This window comes from Parus major, chromosome 1A, assembly GCF_001522545.3.
Source record: "Parus major isolate Abel chromosome 1A, Parus_major1.1, whole genome shotgun sequence".
Taxonomy (NCBI): Eukaryota; Metazoa; Chordata; class Aves; order Passeriformes; family Paridae; genus Parus; species Parus major.
The window spans coordinates 53314647-53334368 of NC_031773.1; the positions used below are offsets into that span (position 1 = coordinate 53314647).

The 19722-nt window shown below is 37.0% G+C and overlaps 2 protein-coding genes across 7 annotated transcripts in view; one reads left to right on the forward strand and one right to left on the reverse strand.

Moving 5' to 3' along the window:
* Positions 1-9662, forward strand: SYCP3 (synaptonemal complex protein 3). 5 transcript variants are annotated; one of them, XM_015627487.3, is made up of 9 exons: positions 188-452; positions 1908-2051; positions 2634-2706; positions 3607-3641; positions 5369-5486; positions 6412-6511; positions 7251-7349; positions 8510-8614; positions 8754-9662. In XM_015627487.3, exons 2-9 carry the CDS (start codon positions 1925-1927, stop codon positions 8805-8807), a joined length of 711 nt encoding a protein of 236 aa, XP_015482973.1. In that variant the 5' UTR covers positions 188-452; positions 1908-1924; the 3' UTR covers positions 8808-9662. The 5 variants fall into 5 exon arrangements, with proteins under 5 accessions (XP_015482971.1, XP_015482970.1, XP_015482973.1 ...); XM_015627485.3 differs by lacking the exon at positions 8754-9662 and having other exon boundaries at positions 1-452; positions 1911-2051; positions 8510-8676; XM_015627484.3 differs by lacking the exon at positions 8754-9662 and having other exon boundaries at positions 2-452; positions 8510-8676.
* The window catches only part of CHPT1 (choline phosphotransferase 1), a 20957-nt gene continuing 9673 nt past the window's right edge, over positions 8439-19722 (reverse strand). The window contains exons 3-9 of one of the 2 annotated variants that reach the window (XM_015627480.3): positions 19399-19540; positions 15901-15985; positions 14173-14304; positions 13679-13837; positions 12691-12816; positions 12097-12207; positions 8439-8833 (exon numbers count right to left, since the gene is read on the reverse strand). In XM_015627480.3, coding sequence (XP_015482966.1) covers positions 8789-8833; positions 12097-12207; positions 12691-12816; positions 13679-13837; positions 14173-14304; positions 15901-15985; positions 19399-19540 — 800 coding nt within the window. In that variant the 3' untranslated portion in view covers positions 8439-8788. The remainder of the gene's footprint in view (positions 8834-12096; positions 12208-12690; positions 12817-13678; positions 13838-14172; positions 14305-15900; positions 15986-19398; positions 19541-19722) is intronic. The other variant, XM_015627483.3, reaches the window with a different exon arrangement.

Consider the following 19722-nt stretch of genomic DNA (forward strand, 5'->3'; position numbering starts at 1 on the left):
GTTAAAACCCCTCCAGCTTTAATGATTTAATAGAAATCTGCAGCGCGGCTCCGTTCTCCAAGTGGAATGACGCTTTTGAGCAGCGTGAGGAAGGGTCCGCAGGCGGTGCCCACTCCTGAGGGCCGTCCCTGCCGCGCCCGTTCCCGCCCTTTGCCGGCAGCGGGAGGCGCTGAGGCGGCACCGTGCCCGTCCCGCCCGGGGCAGCGGCGGGAGGCGCTGAGGCGGCACCGTGCCCGTCCCGCCCGGGGCAGCGGCGGGAGGCGCTGAGGCGGCACCGTGCCCGTCCCGCCCGGGGCAGCGGCGAAGCGGTGTCAGGGCTGCCGGGGGCCCGCGGCTCTGGGGCCAGCGGCGTTCCCTCTGCTGCAACGGGAGGCTGCGAGGGGCCCTGTCCTGCCACCTGTGCGTCCCCTCAGGGTGCGCCTGGGGGCCCAAGTCTCCATTGCTGCTCTGAGGTGGGTCCCCACCGTCAAAAGTCCCACGCAGGAAATTCACACAAGCACCGGTTTATTTAATATCTTTTTGGGGCCGGGTGGAAAAAAAGAGGTGAGTTTCTCTAAAATCATTGTTAAAATACACAGCTGTGGATTGAAGACACTCAGATCGGCTAAAACAGGTACCTACACGGGATGGTGAGGGCTGTGTGGGCTTGTGAGGTGGCCCGATTGTTTTACACCTTGCTGAGAAGGACTGAGAAGTTCTACGCTGTAAACTGATTTTTAGTACAATGAAAAGTGTCTATATGTCAGATTAAATAGATGCTAGCAATTCAAAGTTGAAGTGCCTTTGCAGCACAGGGGCAAACACTCTCCTTTACATCATGTCCTCAGCAGTCAGTAGTCAAAAAGCAGATTAAGTCTTGACAATTTCCTCTCATTTGAGGATAATTCTAATGCAAGGGTTTTTGATTTTCTAGTTAATGAGGACATTTGTTTTCCAAGACATTTGTAAAATCTAAAATTCTTCATACTACATAGAGAAGCATCAACCTCAGAAAAAGCTTGGTATTGAAAAGCAGTTTCTTCCTTAGCAGAGTGTGGCCATGTTTGTACAGATCCATGGAATTTGGGATTATAAAACATTTTCACAGCTATTGACAAATAAATTAAAAAAACAAAACAAACCCCCAAAACCACCAGAAATAGGAAACTGAGGTGTGAGAGAGATTTGATAATGTTGGAGGACCTCACAGTCCTTTAAAGTCAAAAGATCTTTAATGGAGTTCTCAATTTACATATGTGAACTTAATTTTCAGGTCTGTCTCTGCCCTGGTTAGTGGAAAACCTACTGATATTTCTAGCTGTGTTGGATTGTGTCTAGAATGAGAGGTTTACTAAAGTGTATAAATTAATAATTTTTTTCAGAGAGTCTATGTGTAAGGTGTTTGCCAGTGTTGAAATGGCATCACTTACATTACAGAATGCAGAGGCATATTAGCTGTAAAGAAAGATAAATCAAAACCTGGAAGTTGCACAGGACTTTAAAAAATGGCATAAGCATATGTGTATTTTTTATTATTGTATGGGATGGCTTGTAGAATCACATTGTTCTCTATGGTTTATCATTTCTCTATTTTGGACAGTAGAATATTGGCATAGCTTTTGGGGAATACAGTATTGGATATGACAAAATGTGTAATAAACCTTATGGAAGCTAAGCTGGCAGACATCTTAAGAAAATGGATATTTATTTTTTTCCAGCAGAATCAAGTACGTTCATAATAGCCCTGGCATTTTTTTAGTATATTCTTAAAAGCATCACTGATGTGTAATGCTGTGGAATACCTCAAAACTAAACCAGTTCAGCACTGTTAAAGAGATACCCATAATAGTATTCATATAAGCATGAAAATATTTATTTTCAATTTATTGTGGAGGAAGTTAAGTCACAAATGCAGTATACTATTTCAGCAGGAAAAGATCTCACCATGGCACCATCGGGAAGAAAGCATGGAGGAAAAGCTGGTAAACCAGCACAGGAAGATCAGACCATACCTAGTTATGACTTTGAGGAGGAAAGAAAACTGAGTGGATCAGAGGAAGATATTAGAGAAGGTGTTTATATGAATTTTTTAGCACGTTTCTAAAATGTGAATTTTATCATGTTTGTGACTATGAATAGAAAGGAAGAACTTCTGAGTCAACCAGGAACTGAGCAAAACATGGTTTGTAATGCCTGAGACCACCAGCCTCCTACTGTGTAATTTTGATTGGTAATTTTCAAAATAATACAAATATCTATTTGTGGTTTTTCTTTTTAAAGGTACAGAATTACAGTACCTATTTTACAGTAAAATTCAGATTGGACTTTATAATATATTTCTGTTATTTTTAGCTTTCTGATGATTGCTGTATTGTGACTTGGGAATAATGGCGTAGCAGTGGACAGAAAGTAAAATTGTTTGGGATCAGGGTAGAGAACTTAAAGCAGTGCCAGTTCCAGTCTGGCCCTGCAGAATAATTCACTGCCATCTGTCAGCTCCAGGCTCAAAGTTACTGCTTGTGTTACTGATGGGAACTGACCATGAGATATGGTCAGGGAAATGGCATTACAGAAAAGTAATTATACTTTTAGTAACTCAAACAGCCAACACAAAGTGTATTTTTGTAAATATTTCTATAATCCGTCTTATTAAGGTGACACACCAGTAATGGACAAGCATGGAAAGAAAAGACCTCTGGTGGCTACTCATGTTCCAGATGATGTGGGGTAAGGTTAGATGTCTGGGGACTTTTTCTGAAATAATCAGGTCTTAAATAGATACCAACTTCAGTTATTCACAGTGCTTATTTTTGCTTTGTTTGGGTGATAGATAATACAATAGTATTATCTAAAAAAGAAAAAAAAAACCCAGCACTTTAAATAGAAATTCTTCAGTTTCTTTGTAGATACTTTTTAACATTCAGAAAAATTTGATATATTTGTGAGTTCTTACAAATTTTTGTTTCTTCTAAAAGTTTTCTTCTAAATTGTTGATAATTTCATTAAATTCTATTAATTTTTTCCTTCTCATTTTAGCTGAAGATTTAGTAATACTTTAAATGATCCAAATACTGCATGAAAAATAAATGCTTTTTATGGATAAATCTTAAAAAGTTTAATATTCATGGGCAGAGTAAATCTAATAAAGTATGCAATGATATAGTTTTCAAGCAGATTGTATCTGTTGAGTTGAAAATACTGTTTTTACTGTATTGTAACACTGCCTTGTACACTGGTGTTATCATCTTAAAGATGCTGTAAAAACAACCCTGATATTATTTGCCTTGGATATTTTTACTGTGCCAGGCATGTTAACTGAGATGGACTTGTTTTTATTTGGTGTTCAAAATAGCTTTTTTGTTTTCTTTGTTACAGAAAATTTCATTTACTGACCCCTCACTTAAGACCCTTTAAATGCCTAATAGTGCCTCTTTACTGAAGAGTGAGCTAATAGAGTTTAGCTTTTTTTTTTTTTAAGGAAATTAGTCTGAATCTTATGGCAGTGGCAGTTATGTCACAGCTTAAAAGTAATAGGCATGTGAATAAAATTATTTTTAAGCATATTCAACAGGTCTTACTCTAAAGTCAGAGAATGGGCAAACAAAAATTTGAAACACTGTTTTGTAGGGGTGAAGTACAGAATATGTTGGAGAGATTTGGAGGTAAGTACATTTACATTCTAATAAATAATTAAAAAAAAAAAGTTGCAGAGTTGAAAGTAGTTACTTACCATAAAATAACTTTCAAAACTCACATAAAATGACCAGTTTTTGTAGGATTTTTCAGCAGTTCTGAATAAAAGAAATGTTTTCAGGAAAAGAAAAAAAAGTTACAGCTAAGAAGAGCAAAGGGAAAGGAGGGAATAATTGCATATTAATGAGTCACAGCTTGTAAGTGTAGATAATTACAAAGGAAAAGGGAAAGATGTGTGAGTACTTTGTATAATCAATTCCAATTTTAAGATGAAGTTTAACACGTAGTAAATACGTTGTAGAGAAAAAAGACAATAGCAGTTGTCTTTTGGTCTCAACTTTTTGTTACACTGACTTAGAGGATACTGGGTGTGACAAGACTTAAGTGAGAAATAAGGGGAATGTAAATGCTAATATAAACAGCAAAACAGAACAAATAGTTCTAATTCTAGACAAAAAATTTTGTAAGTAAAGTTTCGTTGTGATATAGAATGAGAGAACAGTCTGTACTTCCAGAAATCTTAGAGAACAGGGAACGGGCACATAAGAGAATTTCAGCAGTCAGAAGGAATATGAATTTCTAGAACAGCCAGGTAACGAGGGTGAGTAATGCCAGTCATCCAGTGAAGAGAGATTTGCGTGTGTCACTTAGCAGGATTTAGTACAGTCATAATCAGATCCTCAGGTGACTTTACCTAGTTATATTACCAGCTAAATTCTAGATAGTGACAGTTTAGAGAAAAAACACTTCTAACTTGTAAAGAATGTACAATACCTATCACAGAGTAAGCAAACATCAAAAAGCCATGGAAGGAAGGGAAACCATCTTAATGCCAGCATTACACACTCAATAACTGAATAATACTTTCATTATATGTAATAAAAGAAATCTGTACAGAGTCATTGCTTGCATTTCAAATTTAAGGTGAAAGAAGACCTTAAGTAACTGCTTAATCCACAAATTAGGACTTTTGGCTGTCACAAAACTACGTATTTTGTATTACATATTAGAAAGGTTTTAGAGATCTGGCTATTCAGATAAGAGGAGGATTTCAATTCTAAAAAATTATGATTGCTTGTAATTTAAGACTCAAAAAAGGGAAGGATGGAAGGAAGGAAAGTGAATGCATCAGAGATAGGATTCTGTTTGCATAAAAGTGGGTTTGGCTTTAGCAGAGGCAGATGCCTCAGCAAATTAGAGAGGTTAGACAGATGTTTCCTGAAACCTACAGTGAGAAGGAAAAGAAATTTACTTTTATTATTAATTTAATCTCTTTATCTATCTGTTTATTAATCTTAAGCTGTGAATTGATAAATCTCCAATTGTAAACTGAGGTGAAACAAAACACAGTAACTTGTATTAATACTTAAAATGTACTGTCTCTCTGAAGTATAAAAACATTCAGTATGTTAACAGGGATAGTAACCACATGCTAACCTTAATTTATGTCTGAAATTCAAGAAATTTGCATATGACTCTGAAACAAGTATTGTTAGGGCATGTGAGGGGCATAAGGAAGCAGCATTCACATCAGTGCCACCAGCAGGCTGAGGGACACTCACCATATCGGATCACAGGAGCTTCCTGTCACTAGAACACATCTCATTTGCTTCTCCAAACGGTAACTCATCAGCCTTTTCACACATGGTACAATGTATCCAGTATGCCTTATTTCTAAATTTTCTTTGATTTTCAGCTGACATTAACAAGGCTCTCCTAGCTAAGAGAAAACGATTAGAGATGTATACAAAAGCCTCACTCAAAACCAGTAACCAGAAGATTGAACATGTTTGGAAAACACAGCAGGAGCAAAGGTGACCTTCACTCTTGGTTTTCAAGCCTGTGGAACTAGATTCCCTTCTGGGTCACAGGATGGGTAGCCTTGCAATAGCAAGTACCTAATAGCAAGTATCTAATATTAAATATCTGCTCAGGGTCTCTGCTGCCTCCCATTGTGTCCACTTTGTTAATCTGACAGTAATAGTTAAGCACCTTCTCTCTTGAACAGACAAATTTAAGATTTGGAACTCTGAGAGCAAGGCACATTAAAAAGTGGGGCTTACTTTAATTGTTATGGAAAGTGACCCTTGATGTTATTTATGTATTTTAAAACAATGTGGAGGTTTTTTCCCCACTTTGGAATTTTCTGTTTCTACTTAAAAACTGAAAAATGTTCAGTAAAACTTTAATACCATTTTGGTTAAGAAAGTAAATAATTTTCACCTTGCTTAACATTCCTCTCACCTCTTAAGGCATATTTAATTACTACATCTGATACCAGATGTAGAGAAAAGTGAAAAAGGAGACAGCTAAAAATGAAAAGTAAGCAATACCTGCAAGTGTCTTGGTGTTGTTCTACATTTATTTGTATTTGAAACTTCTATGGACAAAATTCTAAGAAATAAGCTTATCAGTTTTGCATTATAAATTCCTTGTGTTAAAGCAAGCATCTATAATTAGATTAGAAAAACATGGTAAATCTCAGAAGACCTAACACTATTAGTGTGAAGAGTTGTTACAATTTCTTTTAACTAGTATTTTCTGGGAGTCTATAGATATATTCCACATCCACTCTGTGTGTGTGTTCAGTTTTTCAAAACATACAGTATTCAAATGGGGTCAGATGTCAAAAAAGTCTATTTCTTTATCTCTGCCAGCTTTTATTCTATTCCACATGTATGTTGAACCTTGTAATTCCCTGTAGCATTTGTCATACTTACAGATAGTGTCTGTTTGTAGGCAGAAGCTCAATCATGAGTTCTCCCAGCAGTTTATGACCTTATTTCAGCAATGGGATGTAGATATGCAAAAGGCAGAGGAGCAGGAAGAAAAACTAGCGGTGAGTTTCCAGAATGATGTGAGTTTCACTGTATTTTCCACAAGGAGGGAATATTGTTTCGATACTCAAAAAATGTAAAAATGCTTTATGTAGTTTAAACATAAATATATGATTGTTTAAGTTTGGGAAAAGGGGTGCATTTATAAGCTTCACTGCAAGTTTATAAACACTGTTAAGTGATGTCCTAGGCCAGCATACGGCTTGAGAAAAGCACAAACTATTTAAGGAGAAGCAAGATGCACTCTTTCCATCCATCAAAGTCTTTGGGTTCAGGGAGTAAAGGAAAGTAGTTGTCTTTTAGTATACTTTGCTTAAAAATATGCCTGTATATAATAAATTTAAGAGAATTTGATCACTGAAAGAGGATAGAAACTATACACTGGAATGTAATCATGTGCTGTTGCTGTGTTTGTACTTCCAACACATTTGCAAGTTTTGCTTTTCCCTAAGGTAGCACATTCCTCTGGGATACCCTAAGAAGCTGTGGGGCATAGCAATCCTCATGAGATTTTACAGGGATAATTCAGGTCATAAGAGACCTCAGGAGGTGACTTGGGGCTTAATCCAGTTGTCAGTCTTCCATTAGTAAGAGCCAGGGTAACTTCTCAGGCAGAGATCCACATTACAAGATTTCCAGTGATGGCAGAATTTCTGATTCTGAAAAATGACACTGGTCTGCTATCCAAGCACTCTGATTAACAACTGATGCAATTGTGGTTTTCTTTTGCTTCTGCTTCAGAATATGCTTCGTCAGCAACAAAAAGTTTTTCAACAGGCAAGAATAGTTCAAAGTCAGAGACTGAAAACCATTAAGCAACTCTATGAGCAATTCTTAAAGGTAAATCTTTTTCTTGGAAGGCAGCTGATCTTTATCATATCACTTAAAGCTCTATTAATTCAGTGTTTTAAGTTGTTTGGTATTTCTGTAACAAAGTAACTAACATACTAGACAGGGAGCAAAACTGGTTTGAGTACAACCACACAAAAATTTTACTTTTTTAGTTAAAGGCTTTCCTCACAAGCAAAAATCTTCTATGCCTTAATCATCTTCATGACCCTTTGCTGGGCTCTATCCTGTATGTCCGTGTCTCTCTTCTACTCAGGACTCTGAACTGGACCCAGCACTCCAGATGTGACATCACCAGCTGCATGGCCCCCAGTATATGGGGCAAATTCAAGTCAATCACTTTCTGAAAAACCTTAATTTCAGCTCAAGTAATTTCCCAGCTGGTTTTGAAATTTCAGTTATGATAAGCATGGTGTTTGGTTTGGGTTTTTTTCAAGCCTGGTAGTTGATAAAAATAAATCTGAAATGAAGCAACTCCTAGTTTAAAATAGTTAGAATTTACTGAGTATATTAGAGAAGCATTAATAAATAACAACTGTTCCAAAATGTCAAAAATGTCTTCATCAAAGAGGAAAAACTGAACAGAAGGTCAAGTATTATTTTGATTTTTCTTCTCAAAGAAGATCAAAAGGTAGAAGTCAAGCCTCAAATAAGCTTAAATAAATTCAAATTAAGGAAAATGCAACTAGACACATACACAGAGGTAAATGTAATTGTATGTAAAAAGGGAAGATAACCAGGGAGTTTTATTTGGCTTATTTGGGGAGAAGTGTGCAAAGAAATGTAGTGGGGTTTATACTCCTCACTTAAAGTCCTGCAAGGTGGTCATAATATTGAACCCCTGGAATTCCTGATAGATGTCTTTTCAATCTCCTCTTGTAGAACTATTATCTTAATTAAAATGCAGAATAAGTAGCTGAGACCTCACAGAGGGTTCTATTTTTTTCTCAGAGTACATACTGTTAGAATAGGAATGCAGACTGGAGTATGAAGTCCTGTATGATTCCTCTGCCAAGTTTGTGACAAACTCATCAATTATCTGTGATCACTGTAAAAATTAAATTGTAGCATGAATAATGATTGGTTTGTTTGGTTGTTTTTAATTAACCCCTTGACACTGAGTTCTGAATTAATATTATCCTTAACTTCAGAGCATGGAGGAGCTGGAGAAGAGCAATGAAAATCTTCTGGCTGGTGCCCAAAATGAACTTCGCAAGGAAATGGCAATGTTGCAGAAGAAAATTATGATGGACACTGTAAGTATCAGATCTATGAAGTTGGTTAAATGCAAAAACAGAACATTCAATTTAACATGAAATATTTGACATTAATTTAATTCAAAGGAGTCATATTGATACAGCATTTGTTCAGCATTATCTCCTTTTCTTGTGACAGCAACAGCAGGAGATGGCAACTGTTCGCAAGTCTCTTCAGTCCATGTTATTCTGATGGCTCAGTGGAGAAGCAACATGTACCTAAGTAACATGATACAAGTACAGGCATTAGAAGGATGTTGAGATTTAAGTGTTTCAAGGTTCCTATTAAGCTCTTTCCTGGATTTTTCTAATCTTGTCTGTTACTGTTGTAAGAATATATCTTAGTAAACTTTTATTACTGGGGAGCAGTATGGACCCCAAACCATTCACTGTCTGTTCAGCTGATTTTTAACAATTTCATATCCACTTGCAAGAGCATTGGACTGCTTTAAATTGTTTCACTTTTTGTAATACCAAGTTGTAACAAGGGGAAGAATTAATGAAACATGCATTATCCATGTTTTACATAATAACTTGAGGCCTTTAGATACATTGTACAAATAGAAGCATTTCTAACAAGCTGCAGATTTTCACAGTTTCAACATTTAGTCCGCTGATATATTAGTTGTTATAAAAATTCACAGGGTATGACATAGCTCAGAATTGTTTAATGATGTGTATTATGGTAAATTAAAGTAAATTTTGTTAACTTTTTTGTTAGTCTAGACATTGAACTATCTTTGTATTAGTAAGAAATTTATGAACTGCTGTAATTCATACAGATTTTTTTTTTAAAGTTAAATGATGAGTTTAATGTATCTGCTCAAGTAACAATAATTAAACATTATTCATTTTGGGATCTACATTTTGTAGAACCACTACTAGAAGAAATCTACCTCATTTATTTAGTACAGGCTATTACAAGCCTTTGAGATGGAATATTATTTTTTGCTATTCCAAATGGCTAAAAATTTAGGGGGGGCTGAGTTTTAAGGGTAAAGCATTTATCTTTCATGTATCTCACTACAGTAAATAAGTACAAACTAAACCATGGGCTTAGTGTGCATGCAGTTTGTTTTTACAGAAAACCATTACACCTGAATATCTACCTTTTAAAATTAGGTAGTTGCCAACATATTTAATGCTTTGATTTAATACAAAAGTAGATAAAACAAAAACCATCCACACACCCACACACACAAAATGTGATGTTATCACACCACTGTGTTTCAAAACCATATTTTTCTTCTCAGCCTACTAGCATTTTTTAGGTCAGAGTGAAGTCATTTGATGATGGCTCTCCAGGTCTGGAAGCCAGATTGGTGATGGCTAACTTGCAGTAACTTCAGCTATTTGATTGTAACGTGTACAGAACTTCTTGTTCTGCCTCTGCTAGCATTCAGGACAGGAGCAAACATGGATGTTATACTGCTACACTGAAGCGGTATGGGCCTCTCATGGGTAACCAGTAATAATGCTGATTTGTAACTACTGAGTCTCAGCCCTCTAAGGACAGTTACAGGAGTCTATGAAATAGGTGACAGGTTCTGCTTCAGATCTTCAGCAGGTGGTTATCTGTTAGCATTACCTCCTGGTTTTGGTTTTATTTGTTACTATTCAGTCATGGTTCTGGTTTTCTGAGTGACTTCTGCATTCATTTCCTATTATCCACATAGCTCAATCATATCCTCAAAACTACTTGTACCTACTATGCCAGGACACAGTTTTGACCATTGTGGAGAACCCACTCATTTCACTCTAAAGATGTTGCCTCCTTTCATCAGGAGGTTAATTTGCTTACAGTATTCATCCAAAGTAAAATGGTCATTATCTTCCTTTCTATTTGACCATGGCCAGGGTTCAGGCTAAATTCATGTGCAGAGGCTGTGTCATTTCCAGCCTCAAATGGGAGTAGTATGATTCATTCTGAATTGAGAGTAGTCATTTTGGGGTGCAGTCATTTGGCAGTAACTCTTACAGTTATCCCTCAAAAGGTCCATTATATTCTTCTTAGGCAGGAAGGCTGGTAGATGCTATTTTATTCCCTCCAAACTAGCAGACAATACACCACTTTAAAAGTTCCCTGAACACCTCAGGAAGTATTTTTTAATTAATAAGCAGGTAGGAAGATGCAGTGGTAGTATTTTTAAAACAAACCATGGAATTCTTTATTGGATAACTCAGGAAGGACTTCATTAACTTGGAAGCTCAGGTCCACAGCAGCAGCTGGAAGGAGTAATGCACACTTAAATTCAACAGCTTTTTACATAAAACATCTTCAGATAGTACCTCTTGAAAGGAGCTTAAGCTTATAGGGTTTGTGTGCAAGTAATCATTTTTTCATACAGATAAGTTAATTCAGCTTTTCTATAATGGCAACAGCCCTCAGACATACTATGTTACCCAGTGGATAACAGTGTTCTTGAAGGAAGAGAGAGGCTGATATTGGGCCTGAGTTCCTGTTTTGGAGAGTTTTACATTATGATTCAGTTTTGTGCTCTTTTGTTTAGATAGAGTACAGCGGTAGCTATGAGACAACAGAATCAATTGTTAGGTAAGTGAACACAGCTACAGCAAAAACACCACAGAGGGAAATACAGAGGGCTGGGCTGCAGTGCTGGAGCCACAGGCATTGAAGTTTATCAATTGACTTTGTCCTTCACTTGCATAGGCTTATAGATACAAGTTAGGGTGCCTGAAGTTAGAGTCCTCTCCTTACACAGCTACTTGTAGTCTAGATAAGGATGAAGTACAATGAGACTAACCTTACTATGACCACAAAACCAGAAACTGACCTTGAAAGAAAGTGCAAGCTAAAGTTTTATGTGGTAGCAGTAGGTTATGTACTTGGATACTAGAGAATGCATGAATTCTAAAGGCACTCATAACATACTTTGAAGTAGAAGAAAATTTTCCTGATCTGTACCTCCTTTACCTACTGCTCTGACAGTTTGATCCTTAGAAGTACCAGGAGAGAGACTGAATGATTTTTACCTCATGGCTGCCTCACTTTACCAGTCTTAATAATGCAGGATTGAATTCATTGGTATATCTGACAACCACTTCAGAGCAGTTCCAACAAAACTTTAGAAACTAATGCTACAAGGTTAGACAATTGGGTTAGGGAAACATGAAACTCCTCTTTGAATTCTGGAAGCACCTTGGTTTGCACCTACATTCATTAGAAGAGAAGTACAGAATTAAAGTTACCTAACAGGAAATGGCAACATTTTTAAATGTAGTATTTGTGGTCTGAAACACAGGGAAATATTTACTAGTTCAAAAGTACAACAGCATCTGCAGAACTTTGTATCTACTAATTCTAACATCTGGTAATGTCTGAAATACAGTGAACTTTCCCATAAAATTGTTTTCTTCAAAAGCTTAATCTGTCTTCCCAAAAAACAGAGAGGCTGTGTCATTCCCCTAACCGCTTCTTCTCTTGTTCTTGACCTATTTAATCAGTCATTATGGTTTTGAACCTGCTCAGGAGCTTGATGAGATGAAATTCTGAAGACATGTATATGAAGATGAGCGGCAATCTGTAGGCATACACCACAGGCATATCTCAGCATATCAAACAAGGATATGAACTTCAAAAGAACAAAACAGAACAGGTTAAAAAAATATATTTTTTAATTGTCCCTACTACTCTAAATATGCTATACTTTAATCAGAATTTATCCAAGTGACAAACCTAACATACATACATCATTGTAACATACAGCTACAGAGTACTCTAGTTTAGAATTAAAAATAAAAGCATCACAAAACCCCAACAGGAATAAACACAAGATCTGATGAAAAAAACATTCATCTGCAGTTCATAGAATGACTTTAAAAAACCCACATGGACTAAAGCATAATTTCAGGAAAGCTGGATAAATTTACTTTCACATCTCTATTCCAAGGAAAGCAAACCAGTCAGCTCCCAAAAACATATTTACATGGTTTCCTGGCACTCTGCAGTTACAGCAGAAATGTGAGCAAGTCAGAAATGGCAGAGCAGAATGACAGGGACAATTATAAATACATTCCTTAAAGCACAGTCCATACAAAAAGTATAAAACACTTACCAATGCTATCCACAGAACAATATATTCATCAATGAAACTGTTGAAGTACTGGTCCAAAAAAAGAAGTCCTGGCCCAATAAATGCAGAATCCTGAAGAGAAATTTCACTTTTTGTCATGTGAGCCACCTATGTTTAAAAAAAAAATAAATTTAAAATTCCATCCCTGCAAGATTGGTGTAACTACCAACAAACAGGCATCACATCCTTGCCCAGCAATGTCCTCTTGGAAGTTGCATCTATACCCATGCATTTTAACTATCTGCAGGGGTTCCAATCTCTAGTTTTCCGGCACTGTATTCAAATGGTAACACTGTAAGTATATTACTGAAAACAAATTCTATCCACTTGAAATATTGTTTTCAAGTCCGACTTGAAAATTTTGGCTTTCCCTAGCCAAAAGTTAACTAGGAAGCAGACCATTCAACAAGTGGCAACACTTGTTCTCACTGTTGAGTAAGGAAGTCTGTAGAATACCTATTTTCTAGTGTTCTAGTGTTTGAAAAATGTCATCCTTGGAGATAAAGAAGCACCTGGCTGGATTACTGATGATAGCAAATATGTAGTAAGGCAACTTTTTTTTAATCCCCTGAGGAGTGTTTTATGTACAAGAAGCAAAGACCAAGAAGACAGAATAGAGACTAAAGAATTTCTCTTTTCATTTTAATGATCACAGCAAATTCTTATTTCCGATAATTAAACGAGAAGTCACAGCACCGTTAGTAAGGCTTAAGAGACCACAGTTAGGATGTTAATGACAGAAAGTGCATCTCTAGGAATAACTTAAACAAAACCAGTCCATTCAACAGCAAATACATGTTTGAATCAGTGTCTCATACAATCTCTCTGTGGAACCCCGAGTCTGGTTCAGATTCTTGATCACAATGAATCTGGTAATACAGAAAAGCAAACTAGGAAAGCAGTGCCTCCTGATCCAGTAAATGTTAAGCCAAAAACCAGTTTAGTTTTAGGAGGTCTGGGACTGACTTACCACCAGCTTCTGTGAGATTTTGGCATTCACAAGCCCAAATGTCAAGACATACAGGCAAGAATGTTTTTCAAACAGCTGAGTTGTAGACTTTTTATAAATTGTAATGGCCAGAGCTATAAGCAGTCCAATGTGCAGGCCTGGTGAAAGAACACTTGTTCCCTAAGATGTAAAGGGATGGAAAATTTGTCTTAAACTTCAGTCATATGGTAAAGTCCAATTTTTACACGTATTGTAAATCCTATTAAAACCAAAGTTGTCAAAACTTGTCAAAATCCATTAGCATTACTCCACTGCTCTTAGCACCCTTTGCAGTGACTACTACCCATGACAGAAGAAATCCAGTAACAGTGACAGAAGGTAGATAATGAATTTTGCTTTAGCCATCTAACACTCACATGCCCGTTTGCTTAAATGCTTAAACAAATAAAACCCTTATGGACCATCTGAAACACAATAAATTATGGGCATAAATTTGTATTTTTAGAGCAACTTACTGCTATTGTAGATCCATTCTTTCCAACCCCTCCACCAAAGATAACACGGAAGTAATTGAAAAAAGAAAGTGCTGTTCCACACAGGATGCCAATAACGGCAAAGAACTTCAGTTCTAAGCCCAGCAAAGGGACCTTAGCAGAAGAAAAAAAGAAACAAAACCAAATAAAAAAAAAAGAAAAAACAAACCACAACAAAACAAGAGAAAGATAAAAGTTAAACACACAACACCTGTTTTAAGAAGTGATTAAAGCAGCCACTTTCACCTACTAAACAAATGTTTTATTTGAACTCTCACTTTCCTGGGAACAAGCTCAGCACAACAGTGTTTAAAATTTGTTTCCTTATTAAGAAAACAAGTATCTTTTGTAATGCTTAAACTCCACCACTGAGTATTTAAGTTCTGTTCTTGAAATTCAGCTAGATCCTACTCTGCTCCTCCTTCATATGTTCTTCAAATATTTTCACCACACAAGCAAGAACATGACACAGACTACTGCCATCAATCACCATGATAAGGGAGCAGGAAGAGGGATAGTTCCTTCTATTCCACTGGATGAAACAACACTGATCCACAGGAAACACAAACACCATCTGCCTGCTGTGTGCTTTGGCACGTTATTTGTATGCTGTATCTTTGCATATCACAAGACTATCATGAGTAGTCTCCAGATGTAAATTTTAACTAAACAGTTACCTTTTGGAATCAATTGCAGTTTCAAGGAAACTTCCAAAGGCAGCAGAGGATTAAAAAAGAAGTAATAAACAGAAACTATTTACTATATTTTTTTTTAATATATAGTTTTTTGAGATACAGCATAACTACCACAGATAGTAGGGTGATGGTGAGGAAAAAAATTAATCTTAATTTAAGTTTAATGCAACTACTTTGTTTTCCAGCATGAAAACAAGCTTTTTGAAAATAGGAAAAAAAAGGCTGGGGAAGGGAAATGAAGTTTAGCTGAACATTCCTTAATTGCTGAGTAAACTTTTGAACTAGTTTTCATTTATTGGTGATTTATATCTAGGTTAATTTCTATTGGTTATCAATAGCATGGAAAAGTAAGTCTCAACTCTTTGCACTATAACCAATCAGAACTATAAATTTCTGAGTAAAGGCCCTAAAAAGGCTGAAGATCTTTTGATACTGTCCACTAAAGTTCATCTTTAAAGGTCAGAATGAAAAACAGAGATAAGGAAAAGTTTTGGGACAGAAAACAATGCTTTAAATAGAAATATTTACATGACTGTGACATAATTCTTAAAAATCAGTACATCTGCATTGACACAAATATGGATAACTTAACCAAAACCCCTGGCTTCATCCCATGGTTTCATTAGATCCTTTCATTTAATCCTTAAATTTTAAGATAAATTGTTTAAATGAAATGTATGCCTTACAATAAAATATACAAAACATGTAAAACCAGGACAAGAACTATTTCCTAAAGCTTAAGTATGTGTTGAGTACTAGCTCCAGATCAGAAGTTTACATGTGGCAGATGGGGTCTTTTTTCCTCTGTGTAGCTATAAATCTGCACCGGGAGTCACACCAATAGATCTAAGTTAACTATGACATTAAAATAACCTACACTTACACAATAATCTAAAACAACATTACACAACTAGTAGGTGTTGATGGTACTTGCACAGAGCAGTTTCAAATACCACAGGAACTGTGGACATTTATCAAGACTACTCAACAGGAACTCAGCACTTAACACACTCACTTTATAGTCCCATATTGCTGCTCCTCCATAGGCAGATATCAAGAGCAGCATTGTTATGGCGATCTGAACTTCAGTTACATCAATTCTGTGGAGGGGACAAAAAAGAGATTTAGTTTTAGGACTTTTTGCTGTAAGTGCAAAGCGTGTGTGGAGTGGACGGGGGAATAAAACCCTCAGTAACTGTCATTCAAATTATATAAATATAAATAGAATATTACTTTCCTTGATGGAGAAAGCCACTCTATATGGAGGCACACATCTCTGCCTAAGAATTTAAATTAAAGCTATACTCCTTTTCTGGAGCAAGGTATATGTAATTTTAAAAGGGGACTCTTTAATGAATACATTGTTAACTATTTGAGAATTCCGTACAAATTTACAGACTTGTTGATGTGATCAAATCAAGGTTTAAGGTAAGCTCATAGTAAACACAATCAAACATTTCCATTAAAAGCACAGCATATAAAAGCAGAGACTATAACAAGCAGGCTAGGAAAGAAGGGATTTCTTTAAGTCTCACATAATAAAAACTTGACAGATAAAGCCTGCAAAACAAGGGAGGACTGAGTCAGTGGATAGGTAAACATTTGTCGTATTTCTGAGGACATATAATTGCTGTCATGCTTTCCTCCATAAAAGCTGTTTTAGGAAAGGCAGCCTTGTATGCCCTATGAAGTCCAGACTCCATATTTCACCTTTTTGTGTTCTCATAGAAAATAGACAACTCTTTATTGTTGTATTTAATTGATGAAACCCCCGATGAAGCCAAGGCTCCAGAAAAATTTAGTACTCTTTTAGCTTTAACATAAGTAATTAAAATTATGACCAAAAAAAAGTGCATATCAAAGGTAATTTCTGTGGTACCAAAATTTTTGAGGCAGGTACCTTATCTTCATACTAAAGGTACCAGCAAACAGTGGTAATGAATGTTCAAGTTGTCTTTTAGGAGTTGGAATAGATTTGTTGTTTTAAGGTATTACGACCGATGTGTATTGCTACTTACTTAGCACATGACCTGTCTGCATAGGAAACAGTGGATTTTTAAAAGGAGATAGCAATCATCTCTTTGGTAATGGAAAACATTTATCTGTACTTGATAATTTCAGTCAAAACTCTTTTCTTTCATCAGAAAGATGGTGATAAAATATGATAAATTTCATCACAATCTTGTGACTCTTAGAAGATCCAGAGTTTAAACTGAAGTTAGATGATAAGCTGAGGTCCTCATCACCTCTTAAAGCCAAGAGAATGGGGAGTCCTCTTCTTCCTAAGGTGTTGTATTCCCTCAGTTTTATTTGCTGTAGTGCTCATTGGACTGTAAGGTGAACCAGTCCAGCTTGTCAGTCCAGTGTAGGCTTTTCACCTTCTGCCCATTCCATGAAGTGGCTTGAGGTCCAATGACAGTGTCACAGGACAGTGGGGCTGGGAGTGGGCTCTTCCTTCTCTGCCAAGGATGAAGTGTTGCATCCACCCAGCCATTCCTGAACTTGCTGGTTACCTTATGCAAAAGCACCCATGTGCAAGTGTTCAGAGGCTGCACGCTGTACTATTAACACCAGGATTTCTAATGTGCATTGCCTTTGTTGTTGCTGGTGGTGGGACAAGGTTCAGACTTAAAGTTGCGCCAAAGTTTAATACTTAATTTTACCACAGCTCAGACTGTTGGTAGCAACAGAGCCCAAATCAGAGTCCAGACTTTACTCAGATACTGTACAGTATTCCACAACCTGACAATGTCACATTATTCAACTCTCTGATCCTTCCTGGTCATCACACTAGGAATGTCTCATTTGTGATTTATTTCTAAAATTGAGTGCTGCTAATTGAGAAATAGCATCAGTGAAAACATCCATCCATTTTATTATGTACCACCATATTTAAAGAACTATACTAATGCCTTCTTCACACTTCTATGTTTAAGAGAAACAAAATTGGGAACCTTGAAAAATACTGTGACCTCTTTTCACTGGACAGAAATAGGTTATCTTGTGGAAAAATGTCGTGGTTTGTGTCTGTTTAACTTCAAACAATAACCATGGAACACCAGGCCATTCTGAGCTGTTTGTACTATGCACTAGCATTACGTTAAAGTAGAAGTCACCAAGTTTTTAACAAAATCTTTATGTGGTAAAGTGCCTTCCCAATGTGGGGAAATCATTCTCATGCTTTTTGCAAGAATAAAAGGTATAGAAAAGCAGTCATGTCTGCAAAAGGCCAGAGCTCATGGCCTAGTCCACCTCCCTTCAGAGTAGCCCACTGTCATGGAGAGAAACTATCCTATTTCAGCCATCACTGTAAAGCACCTATTTTTGTTTACAGCACAAGATGTCCTTTAAAAACAATAGGATGTGCAGGCAAGCAGAGGAATTACCGTTTGTGTGGTAAAATGGATTATCAGCAAATAAAAATGAGCTCTTATCAACATCACAGAGACAGCTCCATTTGATGCAGTGTGCAGGGATAGCTGGTCACCAGTCTGTGTGCCTGCTGATTTGCTAAAGCACTTTTTGCAGGGCAGAGCTAAGTAGGACCATGAACAGGTGATTTAGCAAGTGACTGGGATTAGCAGAAGGACAGCCTTCATGTATCACTTATTTTCAGTTCTGCTGCCAGAGAAGTCTCAGATCTTTTCCTCTTTTCAGAAGTAATTATACTAAAGTGAAGCTCATTGCTTAAAACCAGTGAAAGGCCACGGCCAGGCACTACCACGGCTATAGGAGGGTGCATCAATCCCCACACTATCAGCAGATGAACTGAAATTATTGTCTTCTACATGAATGTCATGACTTCTGCTCCTATGCTGCAGTGAAACAGATAAAAATTCTATCAAGTCATGAACAGCATCACAGCAGTCTCTGTAACTGACCTAACACAAAACCTAAAGAACATCAAAGCAAATATGAGCCAGATTAAAAAAAGGCCCTCAAATAAACGTGGAGTAATTCTTCAAGCATTGCCATAGACCTGTGGAACTCTTTGAGGATGCAGTGGGTGTGGAGAGTTCATTCCAAAGAAGACTGAAGATGTCGATGAAAGGGAAACCCATTGGCAGGGGAATTTCTCTAAAATGCGTATGATTTAGAGTCCCCTGGGGCTGAAATGGTTCTGTGGCTGTGAGATTACAAAGGGAGGTACCCAGATGCTTGCTCTTTCCTTACTCCTACACAGGGCACTTGTCTGCAATGTAAACAAGAGCGCTCTGCCCTGAGCCTGCACAGTGCTAGTATAGGTTCTGACAACAAATATGCAGACAAAAGAGCCAAATGCATGCAAACAAAATATACAGATCTAAAATCAGCTGCTAAAAGAACAAGTCCTTGGTATTATGCAGAGTTTCAAGTTCTTGTCAGGTAAAACAGTAATATGCTAGAGTGGAAGGGAGATGAGAAAGAAGGTGAGAGGAAGAGAAAGCAGGGAATAAACCAAGAAGAAACTGAAATCAAGAAGCTAGCAGTCTCAGATGTTAAGTCATATACACTTCTAAAGATACCTACTTACTTTCCAAACCTTAGCATGCCTGATACGTATGTCTGCCAGTGAGCAGAATAGAACATGAACAGTCCCACAAAACAACAGAAAAACAACCAGTCAGGATTTGTTCCTAGTCGGATTGCTATGCAGGATCCAAGGACAACAAATACTGAAAAGCAGAAATGAATATGTTAGTCATATACCCTCTTTGCTTGAAGTTAAGAGAAATTAAAAAAATAAATTAAAAAAACACAAGACATTTTACATCACTCTAAAAAAATAATGCTATGACTGACTTTACTGAGTAGTTGACCCTCAGGGGCAATCCTGGCAGGAGAGACCAAAACACAG